General features: G+C 39.6%; 1 protein-coding gene across 1 annotated transcript in view; it reads right to left on the bottom strand.

The window, feature by feature from the left end:
- The window catches only part of LOC107751067 (F-BAR domain only protein 1-like), a 45,702-nt gene that overhangs the window by 24,228 nt on the left and 2,507 nt on the right, over positions 1-18,967 (bottom strand). The window contains exon 3 of the mRNA XM_016566649.1: positions 8,612-8,665. Within this exon, the coding sequence (XP_016422135.1) occupies positions 8,612-8,644 (33 nt within the window). The 5' untranslated portion in view covers positions 8,645-8,665. The remainder of the gene's footprint in view (positions 1-8,611; positions 8,666-18,967) is intronic.

Genomic DNA, 18,967 nt, shown 5'->3' with positions numbered 1-18,967 from the left:
ATTCAGATCACAAAAAATTGCAGCTTCAAGTTAAAATACAAAATTCAGATCATACATAAAACTAGGTCAAAGGTCAAGCTTCTGTGTTCCACAGGGGAAAGTAGAGGTTATCAGAATCGATTTTAGCCAATGACAGAGCTGCTACAATTCTATGGTGTGGTGAAGTTCCAAAAAACAACTGAACCAAATCAAGTAATCAAATACTTTTGATTTGAATCAAATGTTGCAATGTTGTGCATGGTTTGGTTTAAGACTTTATTGAACAATTATTTAAAATCCCTATGAAGAAAATAAATATGAAAATCAGGAAGCTGAAAAAGTGGATTCACTCCTGCACTCTATGAAGTTCCTGTGGCACTATAGTCAGATCTAGACTAGGGTATCATTTACCCATGAACACTTCCGGTGTTCAATTTCAGTTCTTTATTTTGTACATGATTACAGAAATGTGCTGTTTGAAGAACTAAGGTTACAAAACAACAAAAACTAAGTGAACCAATTGCAACCAACATGTAATTTCAATCTTTAAAAAAGAAAAAGAAAAACAACAGCTGATGTTTGTTGTGGCCAGTATGCTTGTTGAAACCTGACCCCTTTGGAAAGTTGATCTCCCACGATTCTCTCTGCTCTGCCCACACAGCACAGGTACAACAGCACCCCTTTTAAAGCTGTCTCTCTCCTTCTTCCACTCTCCTCTGCCCCTTTCTCTCACATATCTCTCTCTCTTTTTATATGCATGTGATGGTAAACAAGTATCTGGCAAGTAAACCAACAATCTTTTCCCCTGACACTTCAGTCAGAATTCGGTGCTGAAAGCAAATGGAATGATAGGCCATCTGCTGACACCCAGAGTATTTCTGTTCTTTCATAGCTTCATTCCCTGAAGTTCATTTGCAAAGTATACAGCAGTATCTGCCATTCACCTTATCTAAGGCCACAGAGGACGCTTTGTGTTTGAAGAGAGCATGACAGACAGGGAGCGAGAAACAGAACGGCTGCAAAGACATTAAACAGGGCTGCAGGTGTTGAAAGAGAAACTCCAATACACTTGGTATTAACGTGTCTCCTACCAAGATAGCGGTTGCTAAAGCGACAGGGTTCCCCTGGTAACTGTAAGAGAGTGGGATCACATATGACGGCTCATTCCATAAGGTGACAGGCATACGTGTGTGTCGGTGATAGAGAGAGGCTGAAGTATTCCTTCTTGTTAAAAACAAGAGCCAAAGCTGTTAAAAAATTCAGTTTGTCAGGAAGTGGCACTTGTGAAGGGTGAAAAGCTAGTCTACACACAGATGGACATCTTTGGTCATTGTGTTTCATCCTGTGTTGTTTTTTCAGCATCTCAGCAACATAATTATCTGATCACAACCGATTCACCCAGATTACCTTAGCAAACATCCAGATCACTCTAACAACCTAGCAACACCACCCAGCCACCCTGGCAAAACTTACATTTTCTTCAGAAAGTGCACAACTTTGAAATGATATAATTTTATTTAAAACATTAAAATTCTACATTTTATTTGTATAAAAATAATGTTAATATGTTTTAAAAAAACCCTGTTAACTAATCTGTGACTAGATGGGAGTCTCATATGTTTGAGAAAATAATAATAATAAACTTTATTCTTATAACTCCTTTCACACAAGAATCAAGTACTTTACAATAAAAAGCATTACAGTAAGCACAAAGTACTTCACATGAAAAAAAAAAAAAAATTAATTTAATGTAACATACGATTACAGATGAAACCCACTTTATAATGGTAAAAAAGACAAAATTATCATACATAAAATGCATAACAAAAGCTAGAAATTACAACTAATAAATAATAAAAGAAAGCATAAAATATTTCAGAAAAGTCATTTGCTAGCTAAAAGCTAAAATAAAACTATGTAAAAGTTTTTAGCTTTCTATTGAAATATTTAGCGAGTTGGCTTCTCTAATATCTATCGGTAATGTGCAATATGAAAATTATTTTTCAAAGTTGGAAATAAAACTACTATTTTAAAGAAAATACTATTTCAGTTGTTCAACTTAAAAATGTCATGTTTAATTCAATGTGTTACTTGTCGTTTCTTTTTAATTAATTGTGACATTTATTTTTCGGAGAAAAAAATGTTACGACACAAAATGTCACCAAATGTCGAGAGCTATTCTGAAAAGGGTTTTTAAATGTTTTCAGCAATTATTTTAACTTCTAACTTTCCCATCATGCCTTGTCAATGGGCTTCTCTGTTAAAAGTCAGTCTGAGCATGAGGCTGAACTTCCAACAGTAGCTTCTTCTAAGAACCACCTCACAATGACAACCTGTGTTAGTCTGCAAAACATAACCAGTCTCACTTGATTTTAATTACCCCGTGCTGTAAACACACAAGCAGGGATGATGACTTTAGCAGCATGTAAGGACTAATATGGAGTTTGATGACTTAGCCGTGTCTCATGGAAGCTGTAACTGGATGATTGCAGGGCGTTCCAGTGCCATTCTGCTCAGGGAAGTGAGGCAATCATGTGAGACCCACTAAACGCACACAAACGACAAGCGACAGAACAGAACACCATGTTCACTGTAGTCCCTCCAAAAACCTTTTCACATACTACTGTCAGTGCAGGTCCATGAGTTCACCAGGGCTCCAAGAAGCAGCAGGATTGTGTGATTTTAATTTTGAATAGGGTGTACACAAAATGAAAATGGAGTTTTAAACTAAGAAACACAGACAGTCTTGTTCAATACTCACAATCAAGCTTAAATGAATGCTAAATGCCCTAAAACATTGTTCTTGTTCTTTTACAGTACTCCATGCCTAATTTGGCTGTGTGAAAACTTGTATGTACAGCACTCTCCATCCGATTCCTGAAACAAATGACTGGATATTATGGACTGGATATATTATGAGCTGGATATTTAATGAATGAATATTTAAAACTGATTAGCGGTTTGAAGCGGTCAGTCTGAAATACTAAAAATATTTAGTAATATTAATAAATATTAAAATATCAATCAAAATAATTCTCCGTGAATTCCTTTTCCTTTTTTTTCATCATCATTTGCATCATGATGAGAATTTTAGTGTTATTTGATTATATTTGATTGTTCGCTCATTTCCCAGAACTCCATGCAGAGGTGCTGTAGTGTTAAAAGACTTAAAATACTGCTGACTGCACATTAAAACACACAAACACACACGGCCCAGACCTGTCACCTCTGAATATAATGAATAACTGCATTAGCTCTTAGGTGAGAAAGAGGGAAAACACTGACTGACTTAAAGTACATCATTCTCATCATGTGGTCCATTGGAGATGGAGACAGGACTAGACACTGACTTGAGGAATTCTCTCACGAGACTGAAAAATAGATTGTTTAAAATTAAATTAGTGCTTGCTACATGTTGTAGATGGTTGCTTTCATGCACAAGCAAAGCCCACCCGCAGTCACAATATGACAGTGGAAACTGATGGATCATGACCTAAAACACAAATGAATGGGGACGAATTACGAATCGCTCAGTAGCCATAATATATTGAAAGAAAGACACTGTTAAGTGTGTGCTAATTAAGTAACAAATTCTACTATTAGAATACTATTATAAAAGAATGGCTCATGAATATTTATTATGAATAATTTTGAATAATACATATTCCTGAACCTTATTTTCAAATACTTAATTATATTAAGTTACATGACTGAACACTCCTGGAAGGTTACTAAGCAACGTGATGACCAAATTAATGACTCAATTAATATTCATACACTATACATCAATTTCACAATAAACCTTAATTATAAAAATGTGGTCAATGCATAAATGAATATTTAAAAAATATATCAAACTGAACACAATATCTCAGTATGAAATTTAATTTGTGTCTAATGTTGGATTTCTGATGGTACTACTATATAAGTTCATGAGGTCTGATTGGGCGGCATATTTCACTCGCACTGGTGTGGTCTGTGGTCAAAGTCATTTTTACAGGCAAAGGCAAGAAAATACACGCTCTGTAGAGTCCTGAGCTACGGTCATGCTTTAAACAATTTTCTAGACCAAACTCTCATCTTCCAAAGCTCCAAAGCCACAAACACTTTAATGTGAGACTGCGATAATCCGCATCCTACCTCACAAAACTGAAACAGAATGAAACAAAATGAACTGATTAGGCTGCTAAATGAGCTCTCTGTTGTGCGACAAACATCTGACGGCCTGCTGAATGCTCTGTTTTCCATCTGAGGAAGAAACAGATTGAAGACAGTTGTAAGGATGAAGCTAAATAAGAGCTAAATAATACGAGCTAAATAAGGAATGTGCTGCTTAATCACTGCGATTTCGAATTCCCTCTCGGAGACTTAATTAATCATGCATTTTCAGTAATTACCCAAATGTGTCGTCTCAGTCATTTCACACCGGTGTTTTTATTCATTGCTGGAGAAACCATCAGAGAAGGATGAACACACACAACAGACGAACACACACAATTATGATCCCATTATATGCAAACACACAGACACATATTAGAATGACAATGAATTTCTTTACAGTCAACATGAGAATTAGTGTTTTAAATGCATTTTACTTCTGTAATTTTATGATCACCCTAACAACCATCCAGATCACCAGAATAACCACCTAGAAACATCATAGCAAAAAAAATAAATAAATAAATAAAAATACATGTATTCATGAATCAAGCACAAAAAGACCAAAATGTGTATTAGAGTAAAATGAGTCACTTTGATTTCATGTTGATTTTAAAAACTGCTTTTCAGAGTAACAGAAAAGAGTGAAGGACAGAACGTCTGCATACATCTGCATGAGTGATGAGGGGGTCAGAGTGAATAATAGTTCTGCATGGATGCTTTGGAGTTTGGGGTGGGTTTCTGGGTGGGCTAGGGGGTTTACACCAGCTTTGTGTAAGAACACAATAGTGGAGGTCTCTGCATCTACCACAGTTCTGCAACACAAAGCCAGACAACTAAATGACCTTGCTGAAACCGGTCAGCAGACCATGAAACAAATGACTGGATATTATGGACTGGATATATTATGAGCTGGATATTTAATGAATGAATATTTAAAACTGATTAGCGGTTTGAAGCGGTCAGTCTGAAATACTAAAAATATTTAGTAATATTAATAAATATTAAAATATCAATCAAAATAATTCTCCGTGAATTCCTTTTCCTTTTTTTTCATCATCATTTGCATCATGATGAGAATTTTAGTGTTATTTGATTATATTTGATTGTTCGCTCATTTCCCAGAACTCCATGCAGAGGTGCTGTAGTGTTAAAAGACTTAAAATACTGCTGACTGCACATTAAAACACACAAACACACACGGCCCAGACCTGTCACCTCTGAATATAATGAATAACTGCATTAGCTCTTAGGTGAGAAAGAGGGAAAACACTGACTGACTTAAAGTACATCATTCTCATCATGTGGTCCATTGGAGATGGAGACAGGACTAGACACTGACTTGAGGAATTCTCTCACGAGACTGAAAAATAGATTGTTTAAAATTAAATTAGTGCTTGCTACATGTTGTAGATGGTTGCTTTCATGCACAAGCAAAGCCCACCCGCAGTCACAATATGACAGTGGAAACTGATGGATCATGACCTAAAACACAAATGAATGGGGACGAATTACGAATCGCTCAGTAGCCATAATATATTGAAAGAAAGACACTGTTAAGTGTGTGCTAATTAAGTAACAAATTCTACTATTAGAATACTATTATAAAAGAATGGCTCATGAATATTTATTATGAATAATTTTGAATAATACATATTCCTGAACCTTATTTTCAAATACTTAATTATATTAAGTTACATGACTGAACACTCCTGGAAGGTTACTAAGCAACGTGATGACCAAATTAATGACTCAATTAATATTCATACACTATACATCAATTTCACAATAAACCTTAATTATAAAAATGTGGTCAATGCATAAATGAATATTTAAAAAATATATCAAACTGAACACAATATCTCAGTATGAAATTTAATTTGTGTCTAATGTTGGATTTCTGATGGTACTACTATATAAGTTCATGAGGTCTGATTGGGCGGCATATTTCACTCGCACTGGTGTGGTCTGTGGTCAAAGTCATTTTTACAGGCAAAGGCAAGAAAATACACGCTCTGTAGAGTCCTGAGCTACGGTCATGCTTTAAACAATTTTCTAGACCAAACTCTCATCTTCCAAAGCTCCAAAGCCACAAACACTTTAATGTGAGACTGCGATAATCCGCATCCTACCTCACAAAACTGAAACAGAATGAAACAAAATGAACTGATTAGGCTGCTAAATGAGCTCTCTGTTGTGCGACAAACATCTGACGGCCTGCTGAATGCTCTGTTTTCCATCTGAGGAAGAAACAGATTGAAGACAGTTGTAAGGATGAAGCTAAATAAGAGCTAAATAATACGAGCTAAATAAGGAATGTGCTGCTTAATCACTGCGATTGCGAATTCCCTCTCGGAGACTTAATTAATCATGCATTTTCAGTAATTACCCAAATGTGTCGTCTCAGTCATTTCACACCGGTGTTTTTATTCATTGCTGGAGAAACCATCAGAGAAGGATGAACACACACAACAGACGAACACACACAATTATGATCCCATTATATGCAAACACACAGACACATATTAGAATGACAATGAATTTCTTTACAGTCAACATGAGAATTAGTGTTTTAAATGCATTTTACTTCTGTAATTTTATGATCACCCTAACAACCATCCAGATCACCAGAATAACCACCTAGAAACATCATAGCAAAAAAAATAAATAAATAAATAAAAATACATGTATTCATGAATCAAGCACAAAAAGACCAAAATGTGTATTAGAGTAAAATGAGTCACTTTGATTTCATGTTGATTTTAAAAACTGCTTTTCAGAGTAACAGAAAAGAGTGAAGGACAGAACGTCTGCATACATCTGCATGAGTGATGAGGGGGTCAGAGTGAATAATAGTTCTGCATGGATGCTTTGGAGTTTGGGGTGGGTTTCTGGGTGGGCTAGGGGGTTTACACCAGCTTTGTGTAAGAACACAATAGTGGAGGTCTCTGCATCTACCACAGTTCTGCAACACAAAGCCAGACAACTAAATGACCTTGCTGAAACCGGTCAGCAGACCAAAGGCTGCAACCACACAGAAGAACACAGTAGAGGAACTCAAAAATAAAACCTCAGTCAAGACAACAAATGAAAGAAGGGCTGTTCAGATTAAACATAGGGGTGCTCCGATTGATCAGATACCGATCGCTATCGGTTGATAATCACTTTGGGAAGTTTGATCGGCGGCCTCTATAAAGGCCGATCTCAAACTGACAACGTGCAGTGAATCGTGAACAGCATTAGTGAATCACTCTTTCCCTCTCAAAATGTGCAAATGGCTTTAAATCATCACATCGCGTCTACACTATAAACGAGCTGCATGCTGCACAGTTGACACAGGAATTGTCACTTGCACAATCGAGGCAGTGTTGCATCGTCTCTAAAGTTTAGAATTTGCATTTCTTTTTAAGTCTGGCCAGTGTTTAAACCATTCAGCACTCGTGCGCTCTTCTAGAGATGGTGCGCTTATGCACACTCAAAGTGCACACACATAAGGCAGCCTCACATCCAGCTCACGAAATCAGGCCTGTGCTGTGTGTAAGCTATTGTGCAGCAACTGCCCCATTGTAAAAACAAAATGCACTGCATTATCAAACATTTAGGTGAGATAATTATATATGTTCGAAAAATATAAAAAAAAATAAAATAAAAAAAAAGCCCCCTGCCTCCACCCCTCAAATTAAAAAATACCCCCACAAGAATCACCTAAGAGAGCAATTCCCCCCATTTTCAAAAATGAAATTCAGCCCTGAATGAATGTCTGTAAAAATCCTGATTGGAGCATCACTATAAATAATTCTACATGATAAAAAGAAGGCTTCAAAAAGATCGGTGATCGGTGATCATATTGGCAGATACTGCTTCCTGTGATCGACGATTGGTGATCGGCTCCAAAAATCCGGATTGGAGCACTCTTATTTAAACAGGATCACGGTATGCCGTTTACTTTCAAGTGATGTTTAGAGGCAGGCAAAAATGCCACATTACAACAAAAGTATCTCTAAAACTAATCTGATGGCACAGATGTTGTAAATTCCTTTAACATATGGACGACTTTATCAGGTAGGAAGGCTTCCGTACTCTTATAATGTGGCCTGTATTCAGTAGCAGTGGTTCCTCAACGTTCTGCCTTGATTTCCCCCTCTTCTCCCTCGTTCTTTGAGAGCAGACTGGGTATTAAAGTAGGACGCACCTGAAATAGCCTTGCCAGGTTTGCTGAAAGAGCAGAGCACGGCTGTCCTCATGGGAAAGCTGACAAAGCCCCTGCCCTCTGCTTTTGTTCTCTCACTTTTTACTCTCTTTGTTCTATCCTCACTCCATCCCTCCTTCATACTTTCAATGATGCGACTAAAACAGTCAGCATATGAATTCCAAACTGCTTACAAGGCAACTGTACCAAACATTCACTCTTACTGTACTGCTACAAAGCTGAAACATTAAAAACCCCATCGCATAAGAAATGTGACAGACTTACCCAAAAATTATTCTTGAAATATGGCATCTCCATTTAGAGGGTTCCTAGAGGGTTCTGAAAGAAAGAAAAAGAGGGTTATGGCCCAGATATAATATTTGGAGTTGTTTTTACTTATTCTAACTTATTCTAGGAAAATATCAGAAAAATTGTGAGTTAAATTAATTTTAAAATAGTAAAATGTTTTTATCCTCTCAGTTTGATGTTCATCGACTATAACTAATCTTTATTTTATTTTATGGCCAATAGCTGATAAATTCTATATGGTTTGTCCACATTAAAAAAAAAAAAACTAAAAACTAAATTTATTTTAAATCAACGTTATAATGCACATGCAGGTGCTAGTGGCAAGGACTCAAGGCAATTTTAATAAGACCAAACCTACACTGAAGTGCACACACAAACATACTCGCTCTGTTTCAATGTTCTGGCAGAGCAGATGACACTGTGAAAGTGTCTCTTTGTGAATGTAAATGTCAGCCAACTCAGAAATATAAAACCATCACCTCAGCTAATAGCCTGAGCAGCCCACTGAATTCATAATTTTTTTTTGGTTTGAGTCTATTCAGTGAAACCAAATGTAGCATTTGTCCTTAAGGTCTGGGGCTAAACGAAACATGAAAATGCTTTTGAAAGTTTCGAAGTCAGATCAGTTGAACTGAGCTATGTTTCATAATGCGTCTATTCTGCAGCTGTGTATATGGTGGCTGAATGACTCTCTGAGGTAAGACAACAGGTGCAAGGAGCTGAGTCACTACAGAACACTCTTCTGTAATACAGCCTCTCTCACTGCACACACACACACAAACATTTTCATCTTCTTTCCTACCCGCTCCTCATCTTTCCTCACTCTCTTTTGTAAACACATCCTGGCAGTGACCGTTGGCTCTCAGAATGTGACCGTAAGCTCAGGTATTTCCAGTTCAGTGTCTATTGGCAGGTTTGTGTTCCTGATTTCTAATGCGCAAGCAGCCTACAGCTCAATACCAAGGGCTCATAATAAGGATCCTGACATCAGCCAGGTTAGAATCCTTCAGAAACACCTCCTCATTTTTATGGGATTTTGTGCCTGACAGGACAGTGGAGGTAGACAGGAAAGTAGAGGGAGGGAGAAGGGAACGGGATCAGGACACATGCTAGATTGAAACCATAGACTGTATAAAAACATGGACGTGGTGTCCGAAGAGCGTTTTTGAAGCCTAAAGTAGGTGGAGCCGGCCGTCCCCATCTTGGCAGCACGTCACCGCGCGTCACTCCCGGATAATCGAAAATGGGCAAAGAGGCGTGAGCTGGTTGCTGAAACCATGCCCACCTAGCTCGACGGTGGTGACAGCAGCGGCAATCCACCTGTCACTCAATTCACCCCCCTCACAGTTGTCATGAAGGGCAAAATTAGCTATATAGACCAAAACCACTTTTTGTACCAGGCTGTAAACATATTTTTTTCTGCTGTAAATTTGGGCATTTTAACATGGGGAGTCTATGGGACTTCACTCCCTTTTGGAGCCAGCCTCTAACGGCCAGTCGATGAATTGCAGTTTTAGTCACTTCCATGTTGGTTTCACGAGAGAGACCGGATTGTTGCCGCTTGATTGAAACCCATCTCCAAGTGTGTGTGATGAGCATTACACACTGGGCCACAGCTCTGACATACTTTCTGATATTATGATAATGCCACAGACATCAAAACAAAATCAGTAGAAACAAACTAAATGCTTTAACCCCATCCCTTTGTGAAAGACCTTCCTAAAATATAAAGGCAGCGCCAGCTATATACTATGTATAAAGACATATTTATAAGATTTTTTCAGATATTATTGAACTATATTACAATATTATATATATATATATATATATATATAAATTATTTCAGCTTTACTATCACAGGAATACATTATACAACTGTTATTTTAAATTGTAATAATATTTTACAATATTACTGTTTTTACTATATTTTTGCAGCCTTGGTGTGCATAAGAGACTTCTCTTTATAGACCATAATTTGTAGAAAAATTATGGATGTTTTATAGAGATTAACATTTTGGAAATTGCCAAAATGACAGCACTGTCCTTGAGTAGATGTGTTTGTGGGAGCCAGGCGTGGGCCCAGTAGAGAGCTGGTTGGAGGTGGGATTCCTGTTATGTTTCTGAGAGCTGGATGCTGGCAGGATCTGCAGCTCATGGAGTGCTGACCACAGGGCTTTTCTCTGGCCGGCCAGGCCTCTCCTGGCACCATTGACGGCCATCAGCCGGTGCACAGCATGACCTCTCATGGACAGGGAAATACTCATGCTTACGCCTTGCTCCCTCTCTCCTTCTTTCACACCCCTTTAATTAACTCAACCCGGCCAACCTTACACCCCTACGGACGACACAAGCTTGGCAGCGTGGCTTGTTCCAAAAATAAGACTCAGTGATCGGTTCAGAGTGCTCCAAACAGACATCAGGGCGTAACGTGGAGGAGACGGAATACGGAATACGAACTGGGCCAACTGGGACTAGAAGGAATTTCTAAATATTGGCTTCTCATACTCTGTAATTAGGTCTATATGTCAACCATGTATATGTTGGTGGACATGGCAATAGCAATACTAAGTTTAAGATGTTTAATAAGATGTTTATCGCTAACATCTTATTATCGCTAAAATATTCATTTAACACAGGCGATTGTTAATATCAACCAATGGCATGATAATACGCAAAAAAATTGTTTCAGTTAAATAACAAGCTAACAGATAACAGCCATTTGGGATTATGGCAAATCTACCCTTTGGGTTTGGCACCAAAACACAGTGACACTGGCAGCTGAATTTTCCATTGAAGACTAGAAGTCTCCTAGAGCTGATTCTGTGGTCAGTGTGGAGTGAGTCCTGGAGGATCCATCTGGTGCTCAGTTAGTCTGTCAGAACCAGTGTACTGTTAATGGGAATTAATGTGTTTTCTTGCCAAAAAAAAAGTGTTGGTAGTCAATTTATCTAAAGCCATCTCTACCAAGAATGTCTATGTAATACCCCAAAAAATCTATTAGCATTCCCATTCATCTCATTTGCGCTTGCTTAACCGGCATAGGAAACCCAAGACAAATATGAATATATTGTTTAATTATCTCCACAATTCTAATTTATGTTGAAATTCTAAAATTGAAACTTCAGTTAAGGGAAAAGATTTAGTCATGTCATAGTCATTTTATCCAGTTATTCTGACACTTTTATCAACTTGTAGTCAAATTGTCACATGTTAGATTTTTGTAACAAAAATAATATTTTAGCTGACAAGAAAGTGCAAAATTAAACCACATATTCCAAAAATTATGTATTAATTTAAAGATATGCATGAACATAAAAACATGTGAAAATTTTGTTTACACTATTGAGTGTTCACAGCAAGTACACTGATACTGATATGGCATGAAAATTTACCAAAAGTAAAGTGCACAGCCATGCAGTGACCCTCATCCCTCTCAGGCAGAATTTAAATGGCAATGCTCAGCACTTTTCATCCTTTCATTCTCCCTCTCTTTCTCAATTTGCTGTGACTGAGAGGATTGTTAGAGAACTATTGGCACATGCAGATGCAGCTCAGAGGGGAGATGCTGATCTCCTTTCTCTCTCTATCTGAAGCTTCATATGGTGGTGTATATAAACAGAAGCAGCGTATCAACCCTCAGCTGAGCCACTCCAGGAGTGAAGCATGGCTACACTCTAAAAAATGCTGGGTTGTTTCAACCCAACTTTGGGTCAAATATGGACTAACCCAACCGTTGGGTTAAATTTTTACATTAAATTTTTAACCCAAAAGTTGGGTTAGTCCATATTTGACCCAAAGTTGGGTTGAAACAACCCAGCATTTTTTAGAGTGTACAGAGCCAAGAATCAACAGTAGACAGCCTGCTTGACTACTAGAGCCCCATCTGTCAAAGTCAGAGTGTGTGTAAGGGGAGTGAAACTCTAATGAGGAAGAATGCTTTTAAATATTTCTAATAATTTCAGGGCTGCATTAGAAAAGAAATTGAGGGAGCAAACCAACCAACAGTGGCCTAAAAAACATTTATAAGAAATGACAGTACTTAAATAGAAATCTCTGATGAACAACCCTTTTGAGGAAAAAGATGTGCCATGGCTATCTGGTGAATTCAGCCTCTAATACTTATTACCGTGTGAATCAGAGTGTATTTGTGCCCTTCCTTACCTGCTCTGGCAAAGGAAATGAGCTGAGAATATTTCCTGTCAGAGGGGTTTTTGCAGCATCTTCCGCGGCGCATTGCCAAATCCCCCACCCACCCAGGCCATCTGTATCTGCATTAGAGCTTCAGCAAGATGCCCAGAACTTGATTTGGTGTGATTACGAATACATTTGGAGGATTTTTTTTACTGGAAATTCTGAGGCTTATGCTGTAGAAGCCCTGTCTGCTGTTTCCACAAGAACAGAAACCCCTTACAAAATGTTATGTGTTTACTCAGAAAACTTAAGACCATGGTTCTGAATAATTGCCATATTCATTTACCAATGTATTAAATAATACCATGGAAATACCATGGTACATGTCCAAGAAGCATGGTAATTAGACAATATTATATGAGCAAGAGTGATTTTGCTCTAAATAGCAGCATTATTATTAACAACAGCACAATTGTGCTATATTGTGTGATATTGCTTATGTAGAACAGTTCATTGAACAAGTTCATATTCAGTAACTTACATTTAGACACAATATTACACATTATTTTGTGTATTGCTGCTCCACCAAATAAAATATTTGCAAACAACCAAAACTGATTCATTACTTCCTCAACATATCAGTGTGTTTAACTGTTTAACAAGTGAATGATTCAATGACTCGCTCATAAAGACAGCTGCAGCATACTATCATACTAATATTTCTTCCATAAAAAAGGTAGCCTATGGTAAAGGTAGTAATATCTAATATGCAGTATGCTAGTATTTGTTCTTGAACGAATCAGTGTTTTGAATTAATTGTTTGAATTCATGACTCACTCATAAAATCAGTGATTCAATTCAGAATTACATACTGTTTCTACCATATCTTTAATTGCAGAAATAGTAAAAATAGTATACGTACTAAAATGTTATTCCAAATTCAGACAGTCACTTATGTCATTCTGAATGAATCAGTGTTTTGAACAAATCAGTTGAATGAATGAGTCAATCATCACTCATAATAAAGACCACCTACTGCCATACCAATATAACCTGCAGAAGTCGTGGAAGTCGTGGCCTAACGGTTAGAGAGTCGGACTCATAACCCAAAGGTTGTGGGTTCGAATCTCGTACCAGCAGGGATTGTAGGTGGGGGAGTGAATGTACAGCGCTCTCTTCCACCTTCAATACCACGACTGAGGTGCCCTTGAGCAAGGCACCGAACCCCCAACTGCTCCCCGGGCGCCGCAGCATAAATGGCTGCCCACTGCTCCGGGTGTGTGTTCACGGTTTGTGTGTGTTCACTGCTGTGTGTGTGCACTTTGGATGGGTAAATGCAGAGCACTAATTCCGAGTATGGGTCACCATACTCGGCCACATGTCACGTTATAAAAGAAAGAGTCAATGAAAAATCTCCAACACTAATGCACAGATTGACTGAAATGGGCAAACACAGACAAGAAAACTGATCCAAACAGTCTAAAAAAAGTCCCAGTGCTGTTGGAACACTGCTAAACAAATTCAATTTAAAGACCAAAAATAACTGCTGTAAAATGAAGTTGTTCACTCCCAGTTGAAAATGTATCATGATTAAAGGTCTGGACTTGAAACTCAAAGGTTAAAGGTTCAAATTCTCAAACGGGTGATGACCAATGAACCAAGGTGATAAGAACAAGGTCTTAAACCCCAGATTTCCTCTTTCTAAAGTAAGCGTCAGCTGCTTTAGATAATAAATTATCTGCTGAATACTAATTAGCAATTAAGACAACATTGAATGTCACATGAACAGTATGGTGAATGGCACCATGTGGACAACAGAAATATATCCTTCCACATCAACAGAGTTCATCTTGTTTCTCTGTTCAGAGACAGCAGAATGAAACTACAGTCTCTGCTGGTTTTTGTGCTCTGCTGAATGCTGTTGTTGTTGTAAGTAGTGCTCAAGCACAGTCTATGACAGCAGGCCAGAGCTCACCTCCACCCGGTACATCACCCAGCTGCATAAGCCATGCGAGTGCATGCAGAATCAACAATTGTTCACAATGCATTAATTAATTCAGATCATTAAACCATGTTTGTGCAGCCCAACAGCATATTTAAATGACAGAACACGTCTAGAAGACACTGACGGAGGTGCATAAGCAACACAAATGATAAACATCATCCTATTCTCTGGCATTGCTTACTGTTGCTTTCTCAGTTTTTTGGGGTCAGCACGCACCTCATAAATGACCTAGATAGCAAATTTGATTAGGGCCTTCTGAATTCGGGGACAGTTGCATCTCAATGGTGCAATTACACGCCACTGAAATTTCCTGTAAACTAGCTTTTATTACCATGCCACACAGCATGACGTCTGTACTCTCCTGATAATTTCACTGAAACACTGTTAAAACCTTGAAAATGACGATTGACTGTTTATACTCAAAGCAGTTCAATGTTTTTTTAGTTTGTTTCCCAGCATTCTCTGCCTTTACATATGAGTCATAATTCACCATTCACCAAATATAATATTTATTAATATTTATAATTACAATTATAAACTCCTACCCACAATTGTATCGTGATTCAACCGATTTGAGTCGTCACATATTTGTATCGATTTTCAACCGGCTCGGGGTGCATCGTTACATCCCTAATGATCAAATGACAACATTTTCATTTTTGGGTGAACTATTCTATTAAAACATTTAATTATAAACAAGATGACACAAATTGATACTTATGGAAAAGTCCCACATCCAATTCTTGTAACAATGACCCACAATCAGGCTAGGCTCAGAGCCACGTTCCCTTCTGCAGGCTTCTGTGTGCCTCTAGACAGCCCAACAGACAGAAATACTCCATCTGCCACGGGGTGCCAAGCTTTGCCCACAGGCGCTGTCCTGCTTGGCAGGGATGTAGGTGAGCCAGCAGCACTGACACACAACTACAAATCTTTCAATGCTGATGCTATCGACCACTAGTTATCAGCGGATGATAAAACAAGTGACAGGAGAATTGGACCAGATTCCTTGAAACTTCAGGTTTTTACTCTGTTAAAATAAGTTGATGTTTATCGACTGTTAATGAGGGAGTCCACGCTAATGCAGCAGGTTCCTTCTGATGAAGTCTAATCAACAGGACCAAATCAAGCCGATTCAAATTTAAATGCAAAGTACTGTGCATCCCCCACCTCCCTCTCTCTGTCCTTCTTTCCTCCTTCTCTGCAGGTCTTCAGAGTCAGGGGTGTTCCTGAATGATCCCTCTAATCTCAAACCGCACCGGCTTTCATGTGTCTCAACTCTTTCTGGCCTGATAATGGATCTAACTTGACTTAAAAAGTGCCAGACTTACTACATCTCAGCAGGCTCAGTGTGGGGTCAAAGTATCTACTGTTAACTTCTGCATGACCTCAAGTATAAGAAGCTGAAAGCTGGAGATGGGATGTACAGCCCTTTCAAAGCTCTTCACTTGAGTAAAACAGCATTATCCAGATGCCTTCGGGGTTCAGAGCTCTAATCAGTCTTTTATATAAGGTGAGACAGGATAAGAACCTTAATATAGCTCCCAAAATCAAAATGCAGTATGAACCTTTTAACAGAGAGAAAAGCTTACTCTACAAAACAAAAAACAATGCATTTTGCATGCATGCTTGCACTGGCGAGCCGTGCAGCACTGGATGATATCTCTCGAGCACAGAGGAAATGCAGCAATATCAGTCTTCAGTCCTAAAAAATAACTGTTTCAGTCCTAAAATAAAAACTGTTTGCAAGACTCAGACGTCATCACACACTACTCAGAAAACCAGATTATAAGGTAGTTTAATTTTGTCTCTACTTCTCTTAAATGCATTTTATCCCTTGCAGTGCAATCAACGCTGATAACCAAATACTGATATTTGAATTTCTAACAGGCTTTAAAAGTTGTTAGCTTTTATTCTGAGGTAAGTGCAATGCTAGAAGTGTTAAAAGCCAACAATTTTGGAAATGATGGAAACTATGATGAAAGACATCATTAGCATTCATCAGTACAGTCAAAACGTATAATATGACTAGTCATAGTACAGATTCAAAATTTCAATTGAAGTCTTTACACTGATGACCCTAACAAAATATGTTTGATTTCATAATGACTAAATATTTGCATTGAAATCTTAACACAGCAACAGGACGGTCTTTAACAGGAAAGTGGACTACTTCAATGTGTTAAAATAAATAAGTAAATAAATAAACAATCTGAGAACCTATCTTGGAGAAACCACCATGTCAAAACAATTACTGTACTTATATGTTCATACAATCATGCAACTTTATACCCTGTATCTTAAGTTACCTAATTTTTACCAATCCATAACCTCTTTTTTTTTTTTTTTTGTTGCAATTTCTCTGAAATTTGAAGTACTGTAAGTACACACTGTTCTTTTTTCCTAATAAACTCAAAATGAGGCGAGTATTCACCAGTTAATAGTGTGCAATAAACACATACACTGATAACTGTAAGTTACAGTTGTAACTAGTTGTAACTAAACAGAACAGAAACACTTGGTCATTAAATTAATGTTTTAAGTTTATTAAGTTTAAATTAAGTTTAAAATTAAGTTAAATTAAGTTATTAAGTTTAAGTTTATCAGTTTAATTCATAATGTGTTTATTAATCAGTCTATTAATTCAATGTTTGCAATTTTTAGATTTTTTTTTTTTTATTAGCCACTCAACTCAAGAACCTTTTGGAATTTTTCACGGACCACAATTTGACAAGAATCTGCATTATAAGAATCAGATGGTTGAATGGTTTGTTAATTTGTTTTAAAAGCACTTTTAATCTTTGGGTTCTTTAAAGGATAGACTAAACAAGAACAAGTCAAGACACACACTGTCAGGGTCTGGCGTCTGGTGTTCTCCCTCTCACCACCAGAGGTCGCCATTTCCCATCCTCCCAGACTCCATTTCCGTTACCTTGACTCCACACACCTGTGCACACACTCACACACACACACACAGCTGTTGCCCATCCTGAACTCCAGTACCTTGACTCCACACACCTGTGCACACACTCACTCACACACAGCTGTGGCCCATCCTGAGGGCTATTTATGCGCCTTCCCCATGCCACTCTGGGCGGATTATTAAGGATTGTTACTAGTTGTAATAATAGTTTGTACGGGACTGATGCAAGCCCTACGTGGCCGTATTGTGCAAGGCGGCGGTGGCCGCTCTCAGTTCCCCCGAAGCGGCAGTGCCCGCTCATGAGGTTCTCAAAGCGGCGGTGCCCGCTCTCAGTTTCCCCGAGGCGGCGGCGTCCGCTCTCAGTTTCCCCGAGGCGGCGGTGCCCGCTCGCAGTTTCCCCAAGGCGACGGTGTCCGCTCACGAAGCTCCGGAAGCGGCGGTGGCCGCTCGCAGTTTCCCCGTGGCGGCGGTGGCTGCTCTCAGTTCCCCCGAAGCGGCGGTGCCCGCTCTCAGTTTCCCCGAGGCGGCGGCGTCCGCTCTCAGTTTCCCCGAGGCGGCGGTGGCCGCTCTCAGTTTCCCCGAAGCGGCGGCGCCCGCTCGCAGTTTCCCCGAAGCGGCGGTGGCCGCTCATGATGTTCTCGAAGCGGCGGTACGCTCACAAGGCTCCAGAAGCGGCGGTGCCCGCTCTCAGTTCCCCCGAGGCGGCGGTGTCCGCTCACGATCCTCCCGAGGCGGCGGAGCCCACTCACGATGTTCTCGAAGCGGCGGCGCCCACTCACGATCCTCCCGAGGCGGTGGCCGCTCTCAGTTGTCCCGAGGCGGCGGTGTCCGCTCTCATTTCCCCCGAGGGGGCGGTGTCCGCTCTCATTTCCCCCGAGGCGGCTTCCGCTCATGATGTTCTCGAAGCGGCGGTACCCGCTCATGATGTTCTCAAAGCGGCGGTGCCCGCTCGCAGTTTCCCCGAGGCGGCGGTGGCCACTCATGATGTTCTCAGAGCGGCGGTGCCCGCTCACAAGGCTCCCGAAGCGGCGGTGCCCGCTCATGATGTTCGCAAGGCGGCGGTGCCCGGGCGGTGTCCGCTCTCAGTTCCCCCGAAGCGGCGGTGCCCGCTCAAGACTCGCCTCCGTTCCTTTCAAGGCGGCAGCACCACACGCACCGTTGTGGTGGCCGCTGGTTCTGCCCTGGGTGCCCATTCCACCGGCTCTGCCCCAGTCCCCAGGTCCCCCGCTACCACACGGACCTGGGCCCCCCATCCCTCCCCCTACTCCATCCC

Source organism: Sinocyclocheilus rhinocerous, unplaced genomic scaffold (genome assembly GCF_001515625.1).
Source record: "Sinocyclocheilus rhinocerous isolate Xijiao unplaced genomic scaffold, SAMN03320098_v1.1 scaffold2267, whole genome shotgun sequence".
NCBI lineage: Eukaryota > Metazoa > Chordata > Actinopteri > Cypriniformes > Cyprinidae > Sinocyclocheilus > Sinocyclocheilus rhinocerous.
This window is presented reverse-complemented; position numbering and strand designations above follow the sequence as displayed.